This window comes from Nelusetta ayraudi, unplaced genomic scaffold (assembly GCF_046127955.1).
Source record: "Nelusetta ayraudi isolate G7.1 ecotype Tasmania unplaced genomic scaffold, CSIRO-AGI_Nayr_v1 ptg000011l, whole genome shotgun sequence".
NCBI lineage: Eukaryota > Metazoa > Chordata > Actinopteri > Tetraodontiformes > Monacanthidae > Nelusetta > Nelusetta ayraudi.
Window position 1 is genome coordinate 22,364,386 of NW_027466061.1, and position 19,267 is coordinate 22,383,652.

A 19,267-nucleotide genomic window follows, 5' to 3' on the forward strand; every position below is an offset into this window, starting at 1 on the left:
ATATATATATATATATATATATGTATATATATGTATATATATGTATACAATTAAGATGTGTAAAAGAAGATTTTTTTCATGCCAGTGTGGTTGCAGTGCAAAGTGTGGTCAGGCATTTATTTCTTAATTTTTCACTATAGTAAAAAGCTATGGAATAAATGGGAAAGAAAATTCTCTCTCCAAGTTTGAAGTGAACCGCGCGGATGAAGTTGCAGGGAGAAATTGCTACTAAGGGGTTGGTGTTGATGTTTGGGCCTTTGGGGAGCACCAAGCAAATAGAGTCAGATATTGTAATGAGATATTTGCTAAACATGGTTTGTTGTAATTATGGAGAGCCGCTGAAACACAAGCCCCCTTTCTCTCTCTCTGTCACTCTCTCTCTCTCTCTCTCTCTCTCTCTCTCTCTCTCTCTCTCTCTCTCTCACACACACAGAGTGACACACGTACAACAGTGACATTCTCCATCCACTACTCGTCCAATCAGAGTGGCGTGCATTCTCCCCAAGTCCCATGCCAGTGCTTACACCGGTACTCATTCCATCCTGTCTACATAACCGTCGCCTCCAGGACAAAGCTGGAAAACCACTAAAAGACAGTGTGACACTCCACAGTCACCCAGCAGAGATGACAAGTTGCGCCATATATCCTTGACAACAGAGGGTCGTTTTGCCACTAAATGTAGAGCTGCATCAATCTGGCTGCATTTTAATTAGGGGTGAAAACTGCTGCTACAAGTGAAACGGCCGCTTGTGTATATGCATGCAAAAACAATAAGGGGACGACATTGACTGACTTTGTCATTAGCTGATTCTCCCCTCTTCCCTTTCACACCGCTGTGCCGGTATGAAACGGCCATTGTGTGCGCTGGCCGTCTCAGATAAGACCAATGTAATACAAATATTTGCATACAGTACATTAAGTTAAGCCATCATTGATTCATTAAAACCAGGGGATGGGGGATGGGGGGTTGGTGGAGGGGATGGGGATGGGGGGGCTGCGTTGATGCGGTTGGTCGGGCCTCAGGTCAAGCGACAGCGTCCTCTTGAATGTCAGCCTGGGCTTCCCTTTAATAGGATCAATGCGTGAATTTGATCAGAAAGGACACACACAAGGTGAACTGTGATTAAGAATCCATCTGGCAAAGATTTGAATGGAATATTAGCCTGAGTTAATAAATGAAGGTGTCAAGCTGAGCATGAAAAAGACTCGGGTAGCTTGTTCAGCACTAGGACGACCCCCTCCTCCTCCTCTCCCCCCAACCAATAGGGTTTGGCGAGAAGCACATTTTTACATGTGGTGAATTAGTGAAATATGAAATGATCCATTACTGTGAAATGACAGTGTAATTTTAGACACAGGTTCATTTCATGGCTGAGCTGGACATTTACACTCGGTGATATTTGCCTTCGTGAGCTCATTTTGATCGACGTTGCAAAACATTGCAGAACACATCATAACTACCTTTCTCTCATAGGGAAAACTCACTCTTCTTCTTTCCTTGCAGTACCCCATTTGTTGGGTGAACAAGCACAACTGAGAAGTGTGCAAGAAACTTCGCCCGTCAATTGTAACAAAAGTGGAAAACATTTTATCTGGCATGTCAGGTCACTTTGCACCACTTTAAATAAATAGAGAATGCCCTTGCGTGAAATAGATGTGAATATTTCAAACTTCTTCGAAAGTTAACATTTCACGTTAATCATTTTAACTTTCAATTATTTTGTGATATTTTTGATGTCCAGAACAAAAATGAGGGAGGTATCTCGGAGACGAAGCCCTCCATCTGTACCCCAGAGATTCAGATTGAGAAACCAATTTAAAATAAGTTGACTTAGGGTCATTTGAAATCATGATTAGACGATACAAATACACGGATACAATACAATACACGGACGGAATGCTCTCTCTACTCACAGGAATTTATGCATATGACTGTCAGATGACCACAAGCCATAAATGTCACACATTTTCTTTCAGAAGAGAAACTGTTGTAGGGTCATAAACATGCTGACTGGAAAAGTAGATGTCTCTGTGTGTGGGTGTCAAGTTTAAATTATGATTGATAATAATTCGATAATTAAATAGATGTTTTAATACTACATTATGACCAGGCCATAAAAGCTCATACACTGTATGGCAGTAACGCTGTCGGTGTTGATTCATGCCTCACCTCCGCTTACTTCACTCCACACACCTGCTCCAAATAAACGCCAGTCTGGAGAGGAGAGGAGAGGAGAGGAGAGGAGAGGAGGTGAGGATAGGAGGAGACGCCACCTCTCCCCTGACTCCGCAGGCGCCCTCTACCGGTCGGACTGCCGCTGTCTGGCGGACCGCTCTCAATCCACGCGTAATTCAGGAATCAGGACTCACTCGCACACATTCCTCCTCCAACTGTGGAGCAGCTGCCCGGGCTACTGCGTCCTCTCACACGCCGACTGACGCCGAGGGACGGGAGGGGGACGACTGAGAAGACATCTCACACATTTGAACACTTTAGACAAATATACATCTTAACAAAAAGTGTAGCTAGGATTCAAGAGTTGCCAGTTAACCCCGCGGCCGGGGGTTGACGTTACGACGGCGGAGTCGACATGGATAAAGTTCTCAATTGGCTGTTCGCTGCGATGACCCTGCTGTTGTCCGTCCGAGGGGAGGTTTTTAAAGGTAAGGACGACCACCTGCAATTTGTTTGGACGGAGTGAATGCACGCGGGTTCGCCCACCGCGGTGCGGAAAGTCAGTTTGACCACTGTTCTGCCTGATAGTAAACTGGGCTTCGCCGATGTTCGCGGCGCAACTTTGAACGTGCGGGGCAACGAAGCGCTGGCGACATGTAGGCGGCCACTAAAACAAGAAAATGTTCCCCACGTTTGTCCTCGTTCGCGCTGTTTTTTTGGCGGTGCCACCGCGCGCAACCGGCAGGTGCGCCAAGCGACGGAATAAACTGCCTTTGCCGCCACAAGTGCGAGTTTACGCGACCGCAAGTTAAAGCGGTTCATTGTTTGTGTCTAACTTTATCTTGATAAGTTGCTGTCTAATGTGATTAACCTCAGGGGATTCGCGCGTCCGGGTACCACTTGCTTTGCGCGCGGCTGTTTGCCACCGACGCGGCGGACTCCTAAGCCGACCAGGGGCTCCAGCCGAGTGCCCTTTACCCCACCGTGAACTCCCTCTCAAAAGCTCGAGTCACGGTCGCATAGCGAGTTCATTTGGTTCTTTTTTTTTTGTTAAATTGTGGCGTAAAGCCAATTCTGCGCCCAACGTGCACCATTTAAAATTACGCACAGTTATAATCAGAGTTAGATTTGCCCGATTTCTCCATCCTCTTTTTTTCCCCCCCTCCCCTAAGTTTTTCCTCAACAAAATGATCAGACGACCCACCTTTTGCTCGACAATACCAAACCCATCAAATTAATAATTATTTTAAAAAGTCAGTCTAACTTGCAAAAAGTTGCCTTCGAATGCATATTTTTGTCCTGCAAAGTGTTTCCGCGTTGTCATTTTCCTTTCTGTGTTTTTTGGACATTAAATTGTTTCACTGGCAGACTGACCGATGCCCTCTGTAATAAATCTGATGTGATTCACACGTTGGGAGAAAAAGTTGAGGCGTTTTGTAGTAATCTTACTTATTGTTGCCACTTTTCCACTAAGTGCACATTTTCGCTGTGGTTTTGCTTCAGGAAACTGAACATCCAGAGACTAATTTAGCCCCTCATAAGGATTTTTCTAGAAAGATTTTCTATGCGGACTGATGCTCTTATTAATGTCAATTAATGTAGTGACAGGTCGCCCACTCCCATTAAGAGCTGTGTTCCCACACCCCATGGACAAAAAAAAAAAAAAAAAAAAATCTCCCATTGACTAGTGTGGTTGTGAGCGCGGAGGCAAAAGGGAGCCGTGTGAGAAGTTTACAGAGCGAGCCGCGTGAAAATGGCAAACAACGCATTTCCCTTAGAAGCCATTAGGGGGCAGCATGGCACACACAGTATAATAAGAAGCCCCATATGATGGAGTCAAGCTGCTCATAGAGGATGGCCTGCACAAACACACAGGTCAGGACTCGGGTTTGCGTTGCAAGTGTTGCTTGAGGTTTCAGCTCCTCCACAATTTTTATTTTATTTTATTTTATTTTCTTTCAGTTGCACCCTCCAACTTCTCACCTGTCTTTGTTCTGTTTGCCATGCTGGACAGTCTGCATGCACAAGCAACAGCGCAGCAGTTGGTGTGTTGTGAGTATATGGGGCCTAGTTAGTGAAGAGGAATGCACTTTACATGAAGTTGTGCCAGAAATTGGCTGATCAGTTGTCGCAGACTGACAACTTCCACGGCCGGCAGCTCTAAACTGCTCCCAGTCCATTTGTGCTCCGGGTCCATCAGTCTCGTCTCGTCGGCAGAGTCAAGACAGGGACGTTTGTCGAAGTGTCTCGGCCGGGGAGTCCCCAGCGGTGGCCCCGCCGCGTCGATAAACGCCGCCCTAATTGCATGAGTGTGTGCGTTTGTTGGTGTGTGTAAATATGTAAACCGATAAGAAATCAATTGGACGCGTGCGTCTCTCCGTCTCCTGATGCTGATGGATTATAGCCACAGGCTGCCAGATGGAGCCGCAGGCCCGAGACGCTTGCTAGAGTGTGGAATGTGAGAACGGCAGGCGCGATAATGAGACGGCGGCCGAGGTAACCGGAGCTCCGCTCCACGTCTGAACAGCAGCATCGGGGCCTCGAGACGCCGCGGCCGCAATCGGATCACAGAGAAAAAGGTCCTTTTGCGAGGCTTTTAATTAAAGGGGGGTGGTGGGTGGCGGGGACTCTGTGATCGGGCTGGTTTCTGTATCGGTTTCATCTCCCTCCGACTGGTGAACTTGTTTACACACCTGGACATCTGCTCGCTGTGGCACAGATAAGCAGCGCTCTTGTTGCTTCTCTGCTCCTTTTGTATGCACAAATCGAAAAGAAACGCCACCGTAAATCACCGGTCGTGTAGCACCGGCGCTTCTGTTTTTCTACATGATGAGGACAGTCTGCCCCCCCCCCACCACACACCTCACGGTCTGGCCTTTGATATCTACACTCCGTCTTTGATCCGTCTGTTATGTTTTCCATCGTCGTTTCGAGCAGCCATGGAAACCTGCCCGCTTGCCTGATAGGGGTGAGCCTGGTGTCAGGATCAACGCCGGAGTGCGACGAGTTGTCATCGCCGGAGTGATGCGGCCGCTCGCAGCGTTCCGCTTGACCGATCCCGGTCCGTCCGCGCCACAACTGACTTAAACAAACATGTTTGGCTGCTCGTGAAGATAAACAGCGCCTCATCGGACGCTTTCATTTTTTTTTTTTAATCTTTTTTTCTTCATCTAGCCTCCATTTTGACGTTGATTTAAAAGAGACTTCAGCATCAGTCAGGGAAGCAGTTTCGCATGAGAGCAAGTGGAAAATGAAAATTAAATCTATACGTGGGATTTTTAAAAATTATTTTATTTGATTTTTTGATGGCATCAAACCTGATTTGAAGGACAGAGAGGGAAAAAAAAACTGTCTGCGCAGTGACTGATGATGGCACAAAGCAGGAGTAAGGAGTCTACAGCCTACATACTGTGACTCTGCTTTTTATAGACACTTGTATTACGATGACTACAGAGGCGGCAGCGACGACAGCAGCAGCAGCAGCAGTAGCAGTAGCAGCAGAGAAGCTTTGGATCGACTGAAGCTGCTCCATAGCTCCAGGAACACGGTTGACTTCAGTGAAAAGAGTGTCGAGTCTGTCAGCAGCTCTGCTGCCTGCTGTCTGATCACAACTGCCACGCAAGGTGTCAAGTTAAAACTAAACCTTGTAAACTGTAACCGTAGACCTGTGGACCAGCAGAAGAAAAATGTTGAGAAATAATTACGAACGGGTACATCATGGTGCAGAGAGTCGCAGCGATACCTGAATGCAAACTGCACTCTGAAGAATTTACTGCTCAGCCAATGTGGTTTCAGGTCAACAAAAAAAAAAAATACACCCTTCAGGGAAAAACCCATCACCTTAGGTTAAAACATTCCAAACTCTGCAACCGTCATTTGACTTTTTTTTTTGTTGTGCATGTGCGAATAACAAAACACTTGTTCTGGGCAAAGGGCACACAGCTTGACGCACAACGATGCCTGGTTTCATTGGGAGGAGTCGGCATCTGTTCTCTGGAAGTTGCCACAAGGCATTTTGGGATTGTTGGAAATGGGTGTGAGAGGTAGTATACCTTTGCCTTTAACCTCAGGGCTGGGGCACGAGCTAGAGACAGAAAAATGAGCTCGGTTTCCACAAGATGCTCATTTTTTTTTTTTTTTTTTGCATATTGATAAGGCAGAGTAACAGTGGATGGTAACACAAGGTCACAAGGTCAGAAATACTGAGGCCTTTTACAAATGTATGTGGCTATTTCTGAAAACACTAAGATGCCAGTACACACTGACTTCATTTTAAAAATAATCTCAACCACATTGCAATCAAATATTATCTGACATATCAAATACACAAAAAGATGCATTGATACACCCTCTAAGCGTGAGGACACGTTGGACAATCAGAATCCTGAAGAAAAAAAATGGCACAAACATTTTCAACTACAATGTTGTCAGGGGGGTAGTCGCGTGTGGGCTACAATCCTGAGGATGTAAAGGACATTAAATGTAAGAAATCTTGGCGACCACGGTGGAGAACGGGAGGAGGTGGGTGTTTCTCTATCCTGCCAGGAAGACCAAAACCTGCAGCGCTTTGATTCTGTCTTCCATTAATCTGCTGCTGCTTCTGGAGATGAAGTCTCACAGACAAATGGAGCGACTATGGCATCAAACTAAAATCAAGCAATCAAAAACCCCTATCTACTATTATATGTGAATACTCTACGTGAAAATCCTGACTCTATAAAGCAGTCTTTCTTATACGTAGGCTGACTTCACTGCAGAGAAAAATCTACATTTGTAAAAACAGACAATCAAACAAAAAACATTTAAATATGTGGACCTGAGTACTTAGTATATTTATTGTTATATATATTTACTGTTTGATTAGCAGACATAAATGGATATCATGTTGGCAATAGAGGTTGGCTCAAGACACCGACAGCTCTGTTTCCACCGTGGCTTCGTTTTTGAGTGAATGTGGAGCTGCTAGAATCTTCATCGGATGATCCACACACTGACACAGTTGTTTTTAACTGAGCTACGTACAAGATTTAGCATATTGGAGCCGAACAACGGTTAATGCTAATGCAAACACGGCTGATAAAGTGTTCATCTTAATTATAATTATAAGAGTGTTGCTTGTAGAGTTTTGTGTCTGTGGTGTCCAGACCCTGCAAATCTTTGGATCGAGGTTCGGCAAAGTCATCATGTCAAGTTTCTACGAAGCAAACATTTACTATTTAAGGAGGTGTGTCAACAATTCCACTTTGACTGCAGCCTTTTGGATTGGCAGGCGTGATGGGATTTGGCCATTTAGAATCAAATTTGCTTTAGAAATCCTTGTTCGCGGGCTCTCCGAGGGCGGCCCTCCACCTCCCAGCACAGTCATTAATTAAATAATGCTTGTAATTAATTCCACATAGAGCACGGTGTCTGTACATAGAAGATTTCTTTTAGCAGGCAGGCGGTCACGCCATGCTAGGCAGCAAGCTGCTCGGCAGCACGAGAGCCGCAGAACAGTTGATCAATAAGGACATTAGCTTTCCTGCGAGAGTCTCCTTCCTATTTAACTTCCAAACATGGACATCTCGTTCTGCTCTTTAGCGTGCCGAACGAGCCCCCAAGCCATTTATTGGAGGTGGGTGGGGTCGCACCGCAGAGGTCACTTCTCAGGCGACATGCTGATTAGCTAGGCTATAGCGCATACTTTAAATGACCCTTGTGGCTACCACTCCCTCCAATGCAGGAGTCGATCCTCAACTATGATTGAAACAAACATCCAAACAGGAGCATGGTCAACCTTTTTGATGCTTCTTTCAAACATCCTGTTTTTCCTAATTTTACATTTCAATTCCCCAATATAAAATGAACCAAATGTTTCTATGGATAGGACACCTTGGATTGGCAGGCTGGGCCAAGCCAGACGTCAGCTGACTTCCCTCTGAGCTTGAGATCATTTCAGATTCAGATTCAGTTTCAGGTTCAGAATACTTTATTACTAGAGGGCAATTAACTTTACAGTCAGTCCTGTCCATATTAGCACATAAAAAGGATATAAGAACAAAGAAGAAACATGACAATATTTGACATGTTGATCATCTCATCATTCATTCACACTTATTGTGCATTTAGCAGCCTTATTTTAAACTGCGTCAGACTGAGTGGGCAGGTCACTATCCCACGGCTGATTGCAAAGAGCCCTCTGGTAGCACTCGTCATCTCTGCCTTTTTTTTTTTTTTTTACTACACAGTCCTCATTTACTCTGATTTATAAGATGCAATTTCAGACTTGATATAAAGCCACAAGTCCTTTCAAATGGAACCACGACGAGGAGACCCTAAGTGCTGGAGAGCGGAGCTCGCATCTTGTGGTCCAAAGAGACTCGTGGGCCACACTGACTGTGAGGGAAATAAATGGCCGTCTATCAACGGCCACTTGTGAGGCTGCGGAGCGGAATAAGTGAGTTAAATCCTGGAACGCCGAGCCTGCCGACACGATCATCATCTTCATATCCCCGGAGTGCCACTCCACCTTCAATCATTAGCTGTTGATTTGCCGGGTGATTTTATTTACATTCTTGAGAGGCAGTAATAGTTTGAAGTCGGTCCTCGAAGGCGGTTGATCGCAGGGTGGGGGTGGTGGGGAGCGCCGCTATCGGGGAGCTCCGCCGCGGAATGATAATTGGCCCTGAGATGTGACTGCGTGAGGGATACCGGACAAACAGAGCCGCTCTAATTATACACTGCTCCCTCTTCAAATGGAGAGGATAAAAGCTAATGAATCGCGCTCAGGCCAGCGAGGGCCCGCTTTAATGAAGAGAGAGAAGTGGGACTGTTTGCGTGTCGGAGGCATGCTCCAACAATTCTGTGATCTCGTCAACATGTCGTGGAAAGGAAGCAAGGAAGGAGGGATGGAGAGAGGGAGGGAGGGGAAGAAGAAAAAAAAAAAACAAGCCTCGGTAGAAAAACAACTTACTATGCAGCGCAGCGTGTTTACACAAGTGTGCGTCGGCTGTAGGTGGCCCAGAGTGTCCAGACGCCAAGCAGAATCTCACTAATTAATGCTCCGAGGGTCTCAATTGTTATTAATGGTGATGGGAGGGTGGAGGAGAAGAAATGGTTTAAATTGGGACACTGCCTCGTGTTGGTGCAACTGGTTTGCAGCTTCGTGTTTAAAAAAAGCTCCTTCGCCATGCAAACTTTGCCAGGTCTGTCCACCCGCCTGTCCATCAAATACCCAGCAGTGTGAACTTGCCTTGTTCCGAGTTTGTGAATGAAGGTGTGATTAAAACCTGTGGTTGGCCCTTTGTGACCTCACAAAGAGCCGCAGGAGTTATCCCGCCTGCTGCCATTGCCTTTAGTTCTTGTGCTAAAAGGGGCAAAATGCTGTTTTCTGGAGATCTAATGGAGTTTGTAGCTTTGCGTATTTAGCCTTGGAAGCTACTTGGAGGCTACTCTGAAGAATCTGGCGAGAAAAACAAGATTAGGTTAAAAAAAGAAAAAAAGAGGGAATAATGTGTGACTTTTAATTTAAAACATAACAAAAGAAAATAAACTGCACTGATTGTCAACGACTGGAAGTTTGACCGCAGTTTTCCAGCCTCCACAAACCCGGCTACCCCCCCCCCCCAGTCCCCCCCTTCACCCAGTTGCTCCCGCTCGTGAGGATGTCGCACGCAGCCAGATTGATTCTGAAGCTCAAGTCGCCCCCCTGGTCCAGGTGAGCCTCGCACCTCCCCCGACGCCGGGCCTTAATCTCACATCTGTCAAATAAAACTCCCCTGCCAACTCCTCTCGGCAGTCCCGCCGTTGACAAGGGTGCAAAGTTTTCCTTCCACTTTCATGAATAACTCAAGTTTGCCCCCCCCCCCCCCCCCCCCCCCCAACCCTTTTACGGGACCAGTGCGGCCGGCCGCTCGGTGCCAGAAGGCTGTCGGCAGCAGGCTGACTGCAGTGCAGTGCAGTGCAGGCGCCGGCCGCCTTGTCTTGTTCACCTTGTCTCCTGTTATTTATTAGGCTTATGTCAGGCAGCAGGCAGGTGCACATCCCCAACACCCCCCACCTACCCCTCCCCATCCCCCACCCCCTCCCCCTCCATCCGGGGTTTTATAACCGGGGGCAAAATTCTCCATTACTGTCAGTCCGAATGTGTCGCCGTCACATTAGTGCACATCATGCAGTCATTAGTGCATTAGAAACCCCGTTCCACTGCCAGTTATTTGCATTGGCTTGTACACTGTCTGCGCACCCTGGCGCTAAAAGCTGCCGCGGCCCCCCGGACTCATCGACTACTTAACTGTTCAATAATGAAGCATTAACCCCCCCCCCCCCCCACACACACACACCCCCAGGAGGAAATGAGTCCCCCGCCAACCGTCACAACAACGCTTATAAGGACGTGGAAAAAGAACAACCAAAAAAAACAACACATTTAGCATTTAGTAACAATTGCTTTTATTTTTGTTTTGTAAGACTTCTATTTACCAAATTTATACGTGTGTGTGTGTTTATTTATTCATGCTAGAGTACAATCCCCCACCGCCCTCCCCTGCCCAAGTCAAGTAGACTATTATCCGCCCTCATCCTCAACTTCTTTCTCCCGCAGCAGAATGCACCTGATTATGTTCCCTGCTATCGCTCGCACCCCGGCTCCCATTTGGAGGCCGTTATCAGTTTGCGGTGGGGATTCCTGGGTGGGAGCGTGTGGCTGATAAGAGACTGTTGTTCTGTAAACAGCCCTCTGACCTCCTCCGGCTGGCTTTGGCTTCGTTTCAGTCGCGTCTCCTTTGTGCCCTCCCACCTCCTCCATCCCTGACATAAAGCTCAAACCTCTGTGTGACTGATCCCCCCCCCCCGGGGATTGGTGGAGGTGGTGGTGGGGTGGGGGAGGGGGGGGTCTAATGGCATTACTGTATGCCGCATGCTGCTGTGGGTGGTCACTGTGGATATGTCAAACCCTGGGGCAGGAAGCGTGTCTGTGCTTTCACACCAAAGCTGTTGTTAGAAAAGCGTAAAATAAATTACAGAAATGTAGATACATTTTTTGAAGATACACACCGAATTAAAAATACATTATATTCTTTCTTAAAAGCCCCCAAATAATATTTTTAGATGTTTGTTTTCCATCTCTCATCTGGACTAACTTGCACAGTTATTTCTTAAAAAAACATTACAGATCTCTATTAATAAGACAGTTTCAGAGGATGGAACCAACACCTGGCTGTGTTGTCACTAATTCTTACGTGATACACCAATAATGGATTAGTCCCATCTGTGACATCACCAAAAGCACATTTTTAGAAGTGCGTGCTCCTTGCTTCTTCTGGCCCTCTTCCTCAATAAGCTCTCCAAAGATGTTTTGTTTTGTTGCTTTTCTTTTTCTAGCTCGTGGGCTTCATTTCTGGAGTAGCTATCACATCATGTCACAGAGACAAGCGTCTTGACGTGTTTCCAGAGGCACAGACAGATGTCATGTCATCTGGTCATTCTTGTTTTACAAAATAGAAATCATCTTTTAGACTCTGCCAAAAAAAGATATTTTTATTTTGTCTTTCTGTGTGAAGCCTTATCAAATGAGCGGTCCGTCGCCCCGGTGGTAGGGGACCACTGTTTTTATGCACACTTTCTAAAAGTAGTAAAGGATGGACTATCCCCATTTCTGAAGGGTCTTTTGTAAGGCTAGAGAAACATTATTGCGGGAAAACATTGATAAAATAAATGTTTTTTTTTTTTTTTTTTTTTTTTTTAATAGCAGCACTTTAGACTGGCCCCACCGCCAGTCATCTCCTCCTTAAACCTTGTTCTCTGTATTCTCTGGCTGCGTGCCTGGGCATTAAAAATCGGTAGCCACGGGCCGACACTGTGCAAAATCACTCTCGGTGTCAAACACCCTTTTATCGACACGGCTATCGAGACGCAGTGCCGTTGTTAAAGACAGCAGCGTGGAGGGAAAGTAAAAAAAACAAAACAAAACAATAACTGGGATGGGAAAGATGATGCACGGCTGGAAGCTCGACTCCCACCCTGTAATCAGAGTTTGCCACGCTGAAGAAATTACAGGGCACGGGAGTCATTAGGCGTGTGGGTGTGTGGCTGAGCGGCTGAGCGGCTGAGCGAACGGAAACTAAGTTGAAAAAAAAACTGCGCTTTTGGAAATAATGCGCATCTGAATAAACAAACGGGTTGCGAGTCTGACAAGTTGATTGCAATGGTAGCGCGCTGGCGGCCGGAGGGGACGAGTGCCGCTGGATGCCAGGTCTCTGAGATGTGTCTCTTAACGTGGCAGAGGGAGTAATTAGCATGGAAGCCTCTGGCCTCCGCCGGCTTTTTAGCTACAACGTCTCATCTCATGTCGGCCTGCGACTGCCATCAGCAGCGCTCCACTTAGATGTGTCGCAGTGGAATTAGCCGCACATGCAAACCGTAATCCCGTTTAGCGAACCCTTCCCTTTTCTTTTTAGCGAACGCTCCATCCGTTTGTGTTCCAGCGCTCGACTAAAATGCTACTTGCGCTAGCGTGAGTCGTTACCTTCAGTGTGACTATCATGGCTGCTTAAGCTCCGCCAAAATGCAAACACGCTCCTTTCACCGTCCTACTAAGTCTTTGAGCAAGTCCCCAGGCTTACTGAGAATTTCCCAGTAGCCTTCTCCACATCTCTAGATGGGACATTATTCATAATAGGATCTCAGCTGAAGGTAAGGGGGAGGGAGACTCTAATATTATTATTGTTTTTTAAAGGAGAAGTTGAAGAAGTTGTTTTTTTCTGTTTTGTTTTTTATTTGTTCAAATTTAACTGACCGTTGAATGTTTTCGCAATTGTTTCAGCTTTTTAATTATTATCAACTGCACCTCATCACCTAATATATGGGAGAAGCACACTGAGCTTTACTGTCAATGAAACATTCAAAAAGTCAGTCCTTTAGATGTTGACTTTTCTCATGGCTTATTCTTATAAAGACCGGCAGCAGTAGAAATCAAATTACCAATATATATATATTTTTTAAATCTGTATTGTTTCTTGATGTACAATGATTCAATATGTTTACTATGGTGATATTTTTTTTTTTCTGCCTTTGACTGTACCAATTCGGCAAGTTTTTTAGTTTTTTTTTAATAGTAATTGTGTACCACAGGTTTCTAGTGCGCTCAGACGAGAACTTAACCCAAAAACATAAAAGGAGCAGAAAGCCTTGTAGATAGTGGCGACTTGTTTAATGCAGCAGACGCGCCTTGGGTGGACTGCTGCAGCTCACGTTTGGAGCCGTTCTGCTGGGAACCTGCTGCAGCATCAAACGCTGCATATCATGCTTGCAGTAGCCTGGTGAGGCTGAGGTACAGAGGCTGGACCCGCAGGATGAATAATTCACCTCCACGAGTCCCGGACTTTATGCTGCGAAACTAATATTCAGCAGCACCAACGTGTCTGAACCCCCCCCCCCCCACACACACACACACACACTCCGTTCCCCCCCACCCCCAGCCCTTCAATCCACGTGGTTCCTCCCCCCCTCGCCCCCAGAGAAACTTCAACCCAGCATCACCCCAACCCTGCTTCCTCCAGACTGGCAGAGGAGCACTGCCAGGGCAAGGGCGGCGGCTGCAAAGTAGAGAGCGGGCCTGGTTCAGTGTAGCCTGCATTCAGAAACTCTGCACTACTTCCAACCTAATTAAAATAAGGCATCAAACCTCTAGGCTTTTACAAGCATAGGGTGAAACGGTTTGTCACGCTAAGCTATTCAAAATCCCTAGCACACAGCTGGCATGGTGTATTTGGTTGGATTCCTTATATCTTTTTTGATATGATCAAAAAAAAAAATCTCTGTGTTGGTTCATCTTTCTCATCTTTATCTCTGAAGTTTCTGAGGTTTCTGTCTCTGACGTCTCCCCATGTTTCCGGATAAACACGCTACATCCCAAAACCTTCAGCACAGCTCATAAATGTGCCTCAAGATATTTTTTTCTCCCTCTTTTATGGGTCAAGGTTATTATTCTGCCAAATTTTGTGCCTGGCCCTTGTGTTTGGCCCTTTCATCAACATAGAAAATACAATTTTAGGTTAAAAAAAGAAGAAGAAGCTTTTGAAAAGTGCTTTCAGAGTGCATATGCAGACAAATTACTGCTTTACTGTTTAGTTACATACCATAATTTTGTTTTTCGTGTCTTGCGCCTTTTGTTGAACAACATCTTTTGTATGCCATGATTGTTTGTGGGATTTCATCATCAAAGGCAACAGTGGAAAACCAATATATTGCTAACCTTTATCATGTGTCTAGATAAACTGACTTGTTTGCTTTGCTGCAGAGACAAGGCGTCACATGGGACAAGGCATTTTGTTTTTCTAACCTTCATGTTTGAGTTTAACATTGAGAAGTGACTCGACCTCCACGACTCTTCTGCTAAGGTGCCCTCAGTCTCGTGACTGGCCAGTGATTCGCTTACTCCTACAGGTTATATCGCCCCCTTTGGCACGGCATTCACATGACATCCCTTGACCGCCTCGACATACAGGGGCTCATGGATGTAATTACATTGAAAATCCTGCTGCCGTTTCTGCTTTATTTTGAGAGAAAATGAGGAAAATGACAGAATAAATCCAAAATCTACATGACTGTTTTTCATGCTCGTTTTCATGTCCGTCCGTGACTTTGGCTCGACTTCGACACATTGTCCCCTCCACCCCCTCTCCCCCTGTTTCTTTCCACTCTTATTTCACATTTCATTATGAAACCTTCGCCCCAATAATTATCTGAACAAAAGACGGTGGAGCGCCGGCCGATCGACTGCGCCCAGCTGAGAGTGTGTGTAGGCGTCTGTTCTCACAAATGCGGACCCTGGCTAGAGAGAGAGAGAGTGTGTGTGTGTGTGTGTGTCAACTACCAACCCTCGCCACCTCGCCACCTCCCCCACATCACCCCCAGAGTGTGCACTCGGACGTGTCTTTGATCAGGCCCGCTGTGGTCTGCGCGCAGCTCCTTTCCCGCCCGTGCCTGGTGTGGTGTCAGGTAGTGGCCAATCTCAGGCTTATTATCGGGATATGACGGGAGACGGCAGGCGGCAGCGGCGGAGCCCTAATGAAAGCCGAGCCCTGGCTAATTGGTGACACCGTGGCATGAGGGAGTGAGGGAGGCAGTTACCAGGCTGGCGGGACAAAAAGGAGAGGACAGCGCATCCGGCCCCCGCACCGCCAAATTAAACTTGTCACATTCATTTGTAAGCGCGTGCGGAGCGAGCGAGTGCACACTCGTTCTTTTCAAAATACGGAAAACGGAGAACCTCCCCGCTGCTCGAGTGAAGACGGACTCGCGTGTACCGCCGTACCCCAAAGCAAACACAGGCTTCTCTGTTCGCTCGTCCTCTTTGAATTATCTTCTGTCCAGACCTCACGCCTCGTCCTCGCCGTCTGTCTGCGTTCTGTCCTTCATTCCTTTGAGTTGGTAGTTTTCCCTTGGGGGCGGGGGGAGTGTTCAGATTCAGCAACGTTGTGCTCACGATTAAACGGTGATGGCTCAAAAAATATGAGACATTACTGGCTACAAAAGGGCACAACATTGCAGACGGTGCGTTAAGTGCATAGCTATCGGCAAGACTTTGTTTTCTACACGTTGGAGCTGAAACGATTAATCGATTAATCAACTGAAATTGAGTTTAAACAATTTGATTACAATTTCCCTTTTTTGTTCCTATTTGTTTTCCTATGATTACAGAAGACATATTTTTTAAAATTATATTTGCTTTCACTTTTATATATTTTTTTTGTTATTTTTTTAAGCTCATTCTGGATTAAAGGAATACATTAATATTTTTTTAGACACATTTTCTCATTGGCGCAAATTTTATCTGATTTATTTTACACGTTCAAGTAAGTGATTTCAAATTATTCAATTACTAAAGTAAAGTATTGCTGCAGCTCTACTACGCATGATCTTTACGACCATTGTGGTGTGTGTGATTAATTTTTCATATTGCAAACTTGGCACTTAAGCACACGGATACTGCAAACTGCTGTGTTGTGTACTTTGGGGTTTCACCAGTTCCTGGAACACAGTGAAGAATGGTACAAAAAAAACAACACATTTAAGTAGGGTTTTATCCAAAATGCATAACAAACGGGAAAACCTCCTTTTTAAAATGTATGTATTTATTTATTTAATGTTGGGACTGCCAGACAGTGCCAGAGGTCTTCTGCACTGCTTTGTTTTGCCCTCGGCCGGCCATCTGAGGGCCAATTTCAGGGTGCCGCTGCTGACCTTTCCCCCTCGCTGGTCGGGGGAGTGTAGTAGCGCTGCTCTCTATCTGTCAGGCCTCTAACCGTGTTTAAGCCTGAGAGCTCAGCCACAGGGGCCTACGCCTATACTAAGTTTGAGTAATAGCTAATGAGGTGCAGTGTAACTTGTGTTGACTTCATACTGATGGTGGGTGCTCGCCCCATTTATTCCTACCACCAATCATTATCCATCATTTAAATTTAGAATAATACAAGCCGTTTGAAAGTTCGTTATGAAAAACAGCAGCCGCCACACTTGCCTTTTCCCCCATTGGCTTAAAGCGGCACGCAAAGAAGTGATTGCACTGCAGCTCAAGAAATATTAATCCTGAGACTAAAAGGTGCTCAAATCCCCTTCCCATCCTCCATCCTGTTTAGTGCACTTCTGAGGCAAAGCAAGTGAGGTCCCCTAAGACTGGGGATGAAAGATCTGGGTGGCGCAGCGCTGTTATTTCACACCCCCAACATGAAATGACCTGATCAAACATCCCTCATGCTCACGGGCCAACAAACACCACAACAAATCAAATTTCCTTTCACTTGGCTTCTCCTGTTCCTGGCTACAGTGACAGATCTAGCTCAAGCCTGTGATCCGCCTGTCCTCGGCTACATGCCGAGATCAAAGAAGGCAAAAACATTTACATAAAAGATTATGTATGAGTAGTAATTAGTGGCTGCCTAGGCGGCGACGCGAGAGGAGAAAAAAAAAAACTTACTTTTGGCTTCCAGATGAAACGAAGGTGGGGTGAGGTGTATAATAACCAGGTTTGAGAGTTAGTGTCACATTCCTAATTGAAGAAATCCCCATCAACTGTCTTGGAGCCACCTTGCTTAAAAAGAGTGAGATTAGGATGAGTTTTTCTTATTAATGTGGCTAATGCATTCACGTGCATTCATTTTGCCCAGGATAATTCCACTTTTACTTTGACGGATCCTAATTGCACAAGCCCCCCTGTGTTGCTGCTGCAGCCATGCAATGTCTCTTTTTTGATGCTCTGACAAAATGTAGCCCTCGGAAATATTTCATCCTCTTTTGAAACTTTTCAAAATTTAGTGAATCAGTTAGTTTTTTTTTTCACAGTGTGGTGATTATATTAAGAAAATAATTCATCTATTTATGGGGAGCGATACAAGCCTTTTGCAATGGGAATTTTTATGTTTTTTTCAGCCGCAGAAAGAGAAACGCTTCAAACATGTCACTGCTACAGTGTGTCATTAGAGGCAATTTCACTGCGCAAAAGAGGGTCAGCGTAGGGGGTCAAATTGTTTTGTCTGCTCATTGGACGATTGTCTCAAAATGTGGGTGTGTGGGACGGGTGGGGTGGCGGTGGTGGTGGTTGTCTCTGCAATTTCTATCTAATTGTTATAAGTAGTTTGGCAGGGTGGATGTTCATTGTGCACACTTGTTAAAGGTGACTATTTACCAAAATTAAATGGGACCCCCATTAGATGTGGCCACTTTATCGTAATGATAGACTGGTGCACTTGAAAAGACGTAGGGTCGCTAGGAAGATCCGTCATCTTCTCTGAAACTCATCTTTGGTCTCTGCTGCTGGATTCATGATTTCACTCTCATCCAGATCCCCTCGCAATTTTTTCATTACTGTTGCACTTCACCAGGATGCGATTTAGCCTAAAATTACGCCGGATTTGTTTGTATTCCTTCAAGGCGAGGCAGCGCTCCAGTTGGTGACGTGCTGCTGGACTTGGCGAGACCAGCGGTGAATGAAGAATTCACGACGGGTTGCATGACGCGTATAATGAATAAACGGAACAGTGAAACCTCACACTGACTGAAGAGTAGAAAAAAAATATCGTTATGCTGATCTATCTGTGTTTGAAATGTTTTTTTTTTGCTCTCCTTCCACGAGATTATTTCCCGAGTTAAATAGTGAAACGATAAGTATTTTCATCTGGTATTTCGGCCGCTGTGCTGACATAGCAGTGAAACGTGATAATCCGGTCAATCCTGGCGCTCATCTGAAGTAGAAGTCCCCATATTGGCGACGGACACGAATCTGAAAAAAAAAGAGGGACTGAGCTGAGTTGTTTTGTCCGTCATTGATGCATTTACCCAAAACGATGTGCGTTTATATTTTTTGCTGTGCATCGGTTAGCGAGTTTGTCTTGATTCCAAGCCGTGCTGTGCTGACTTTGCCCCCCCCCCCCGGACCGCGACAGTTGAACGTTCGAACCCCGGCGCTTAATGAATGTTTTGCTTCACTCGCCCCCATTCTGTCAGTCCGCAATTCCAGGAGGGATATTATCCTTGTGGCCATTAATAAGTTTCTTAAACGTCTTCAATTAATTTACCAGGCAGCACGTTGGAATTTGCTTAACACGTTTCAATACATCTCTCCGACTCGCTCTGGAACGCCGGGAAAGTCAACAGCAGCTGTCAGCTACGGCTCGACTCCACGAAACGTCTGTAAAATCTGTCCTCATTTCAGATCCGGGCTCCAAATACATGAGCGACTCAGATATACGGCGATCAGTCGGGCTGTAGCTAGATTGGCAAGTCTGACAGCACATTCAAGGCCTAGTCCGTCCTCTTAACAAGCCCCCCACGCACGCACACACACTTTTTTTTTTTTTTTTTACCCCCCTTCGCCAAATGAATATGGTTTAGTTTCCTCCCACACTGGAGGTCCAGAAACGAGGTTCCATTCCGCCACAGTGGGCACGCCTGATGCTAATGTCCCCTAATACGTAGCAGCACTCCCACTGATATCCAGCGTAATGAGGAAAACACTTGCAAGGCAGATAATTCCTCCCAAACTCCACGCTCTATTAGACGCTGCCCAGTTTTATTGTTGTGAGGTCAGCAGTGAAAAGGGGCATTTCGGTCGGC

General features: G+C 45.9%; 1 protein-coding gene across 4 annotated transcripts in view; it reads left to right on the forward strand.

Annotated features, from left to right (window-relative positions):
- The first annotated feature begins 2,391 nt into the window (after positions 1-2,391).
- The window catches only part of LOC142885482 (receptor-type tyrosine-protein phosphatase mu), a 170,496-nt gene continuing 153,620 nt past the window's right edge, over positions 2,392-19,267 (forward strand). For all 4 annotated transcript variants that reach the window (XM_076021959.1, XM_076021961.1, XM_076021960.1 and 1 more), the window contains exon 1: positions 2,392-2,664. In XM_076021959.1, coding sequence (XP_075878074.1) covers positions 2,592-2,664 — 73 coding nt within the window. In that variant the 5' untranslated portion in view covers positions 2,392-2,591. The remainder of the gene's footprint in view (positions 2,665-19,267) is intronic.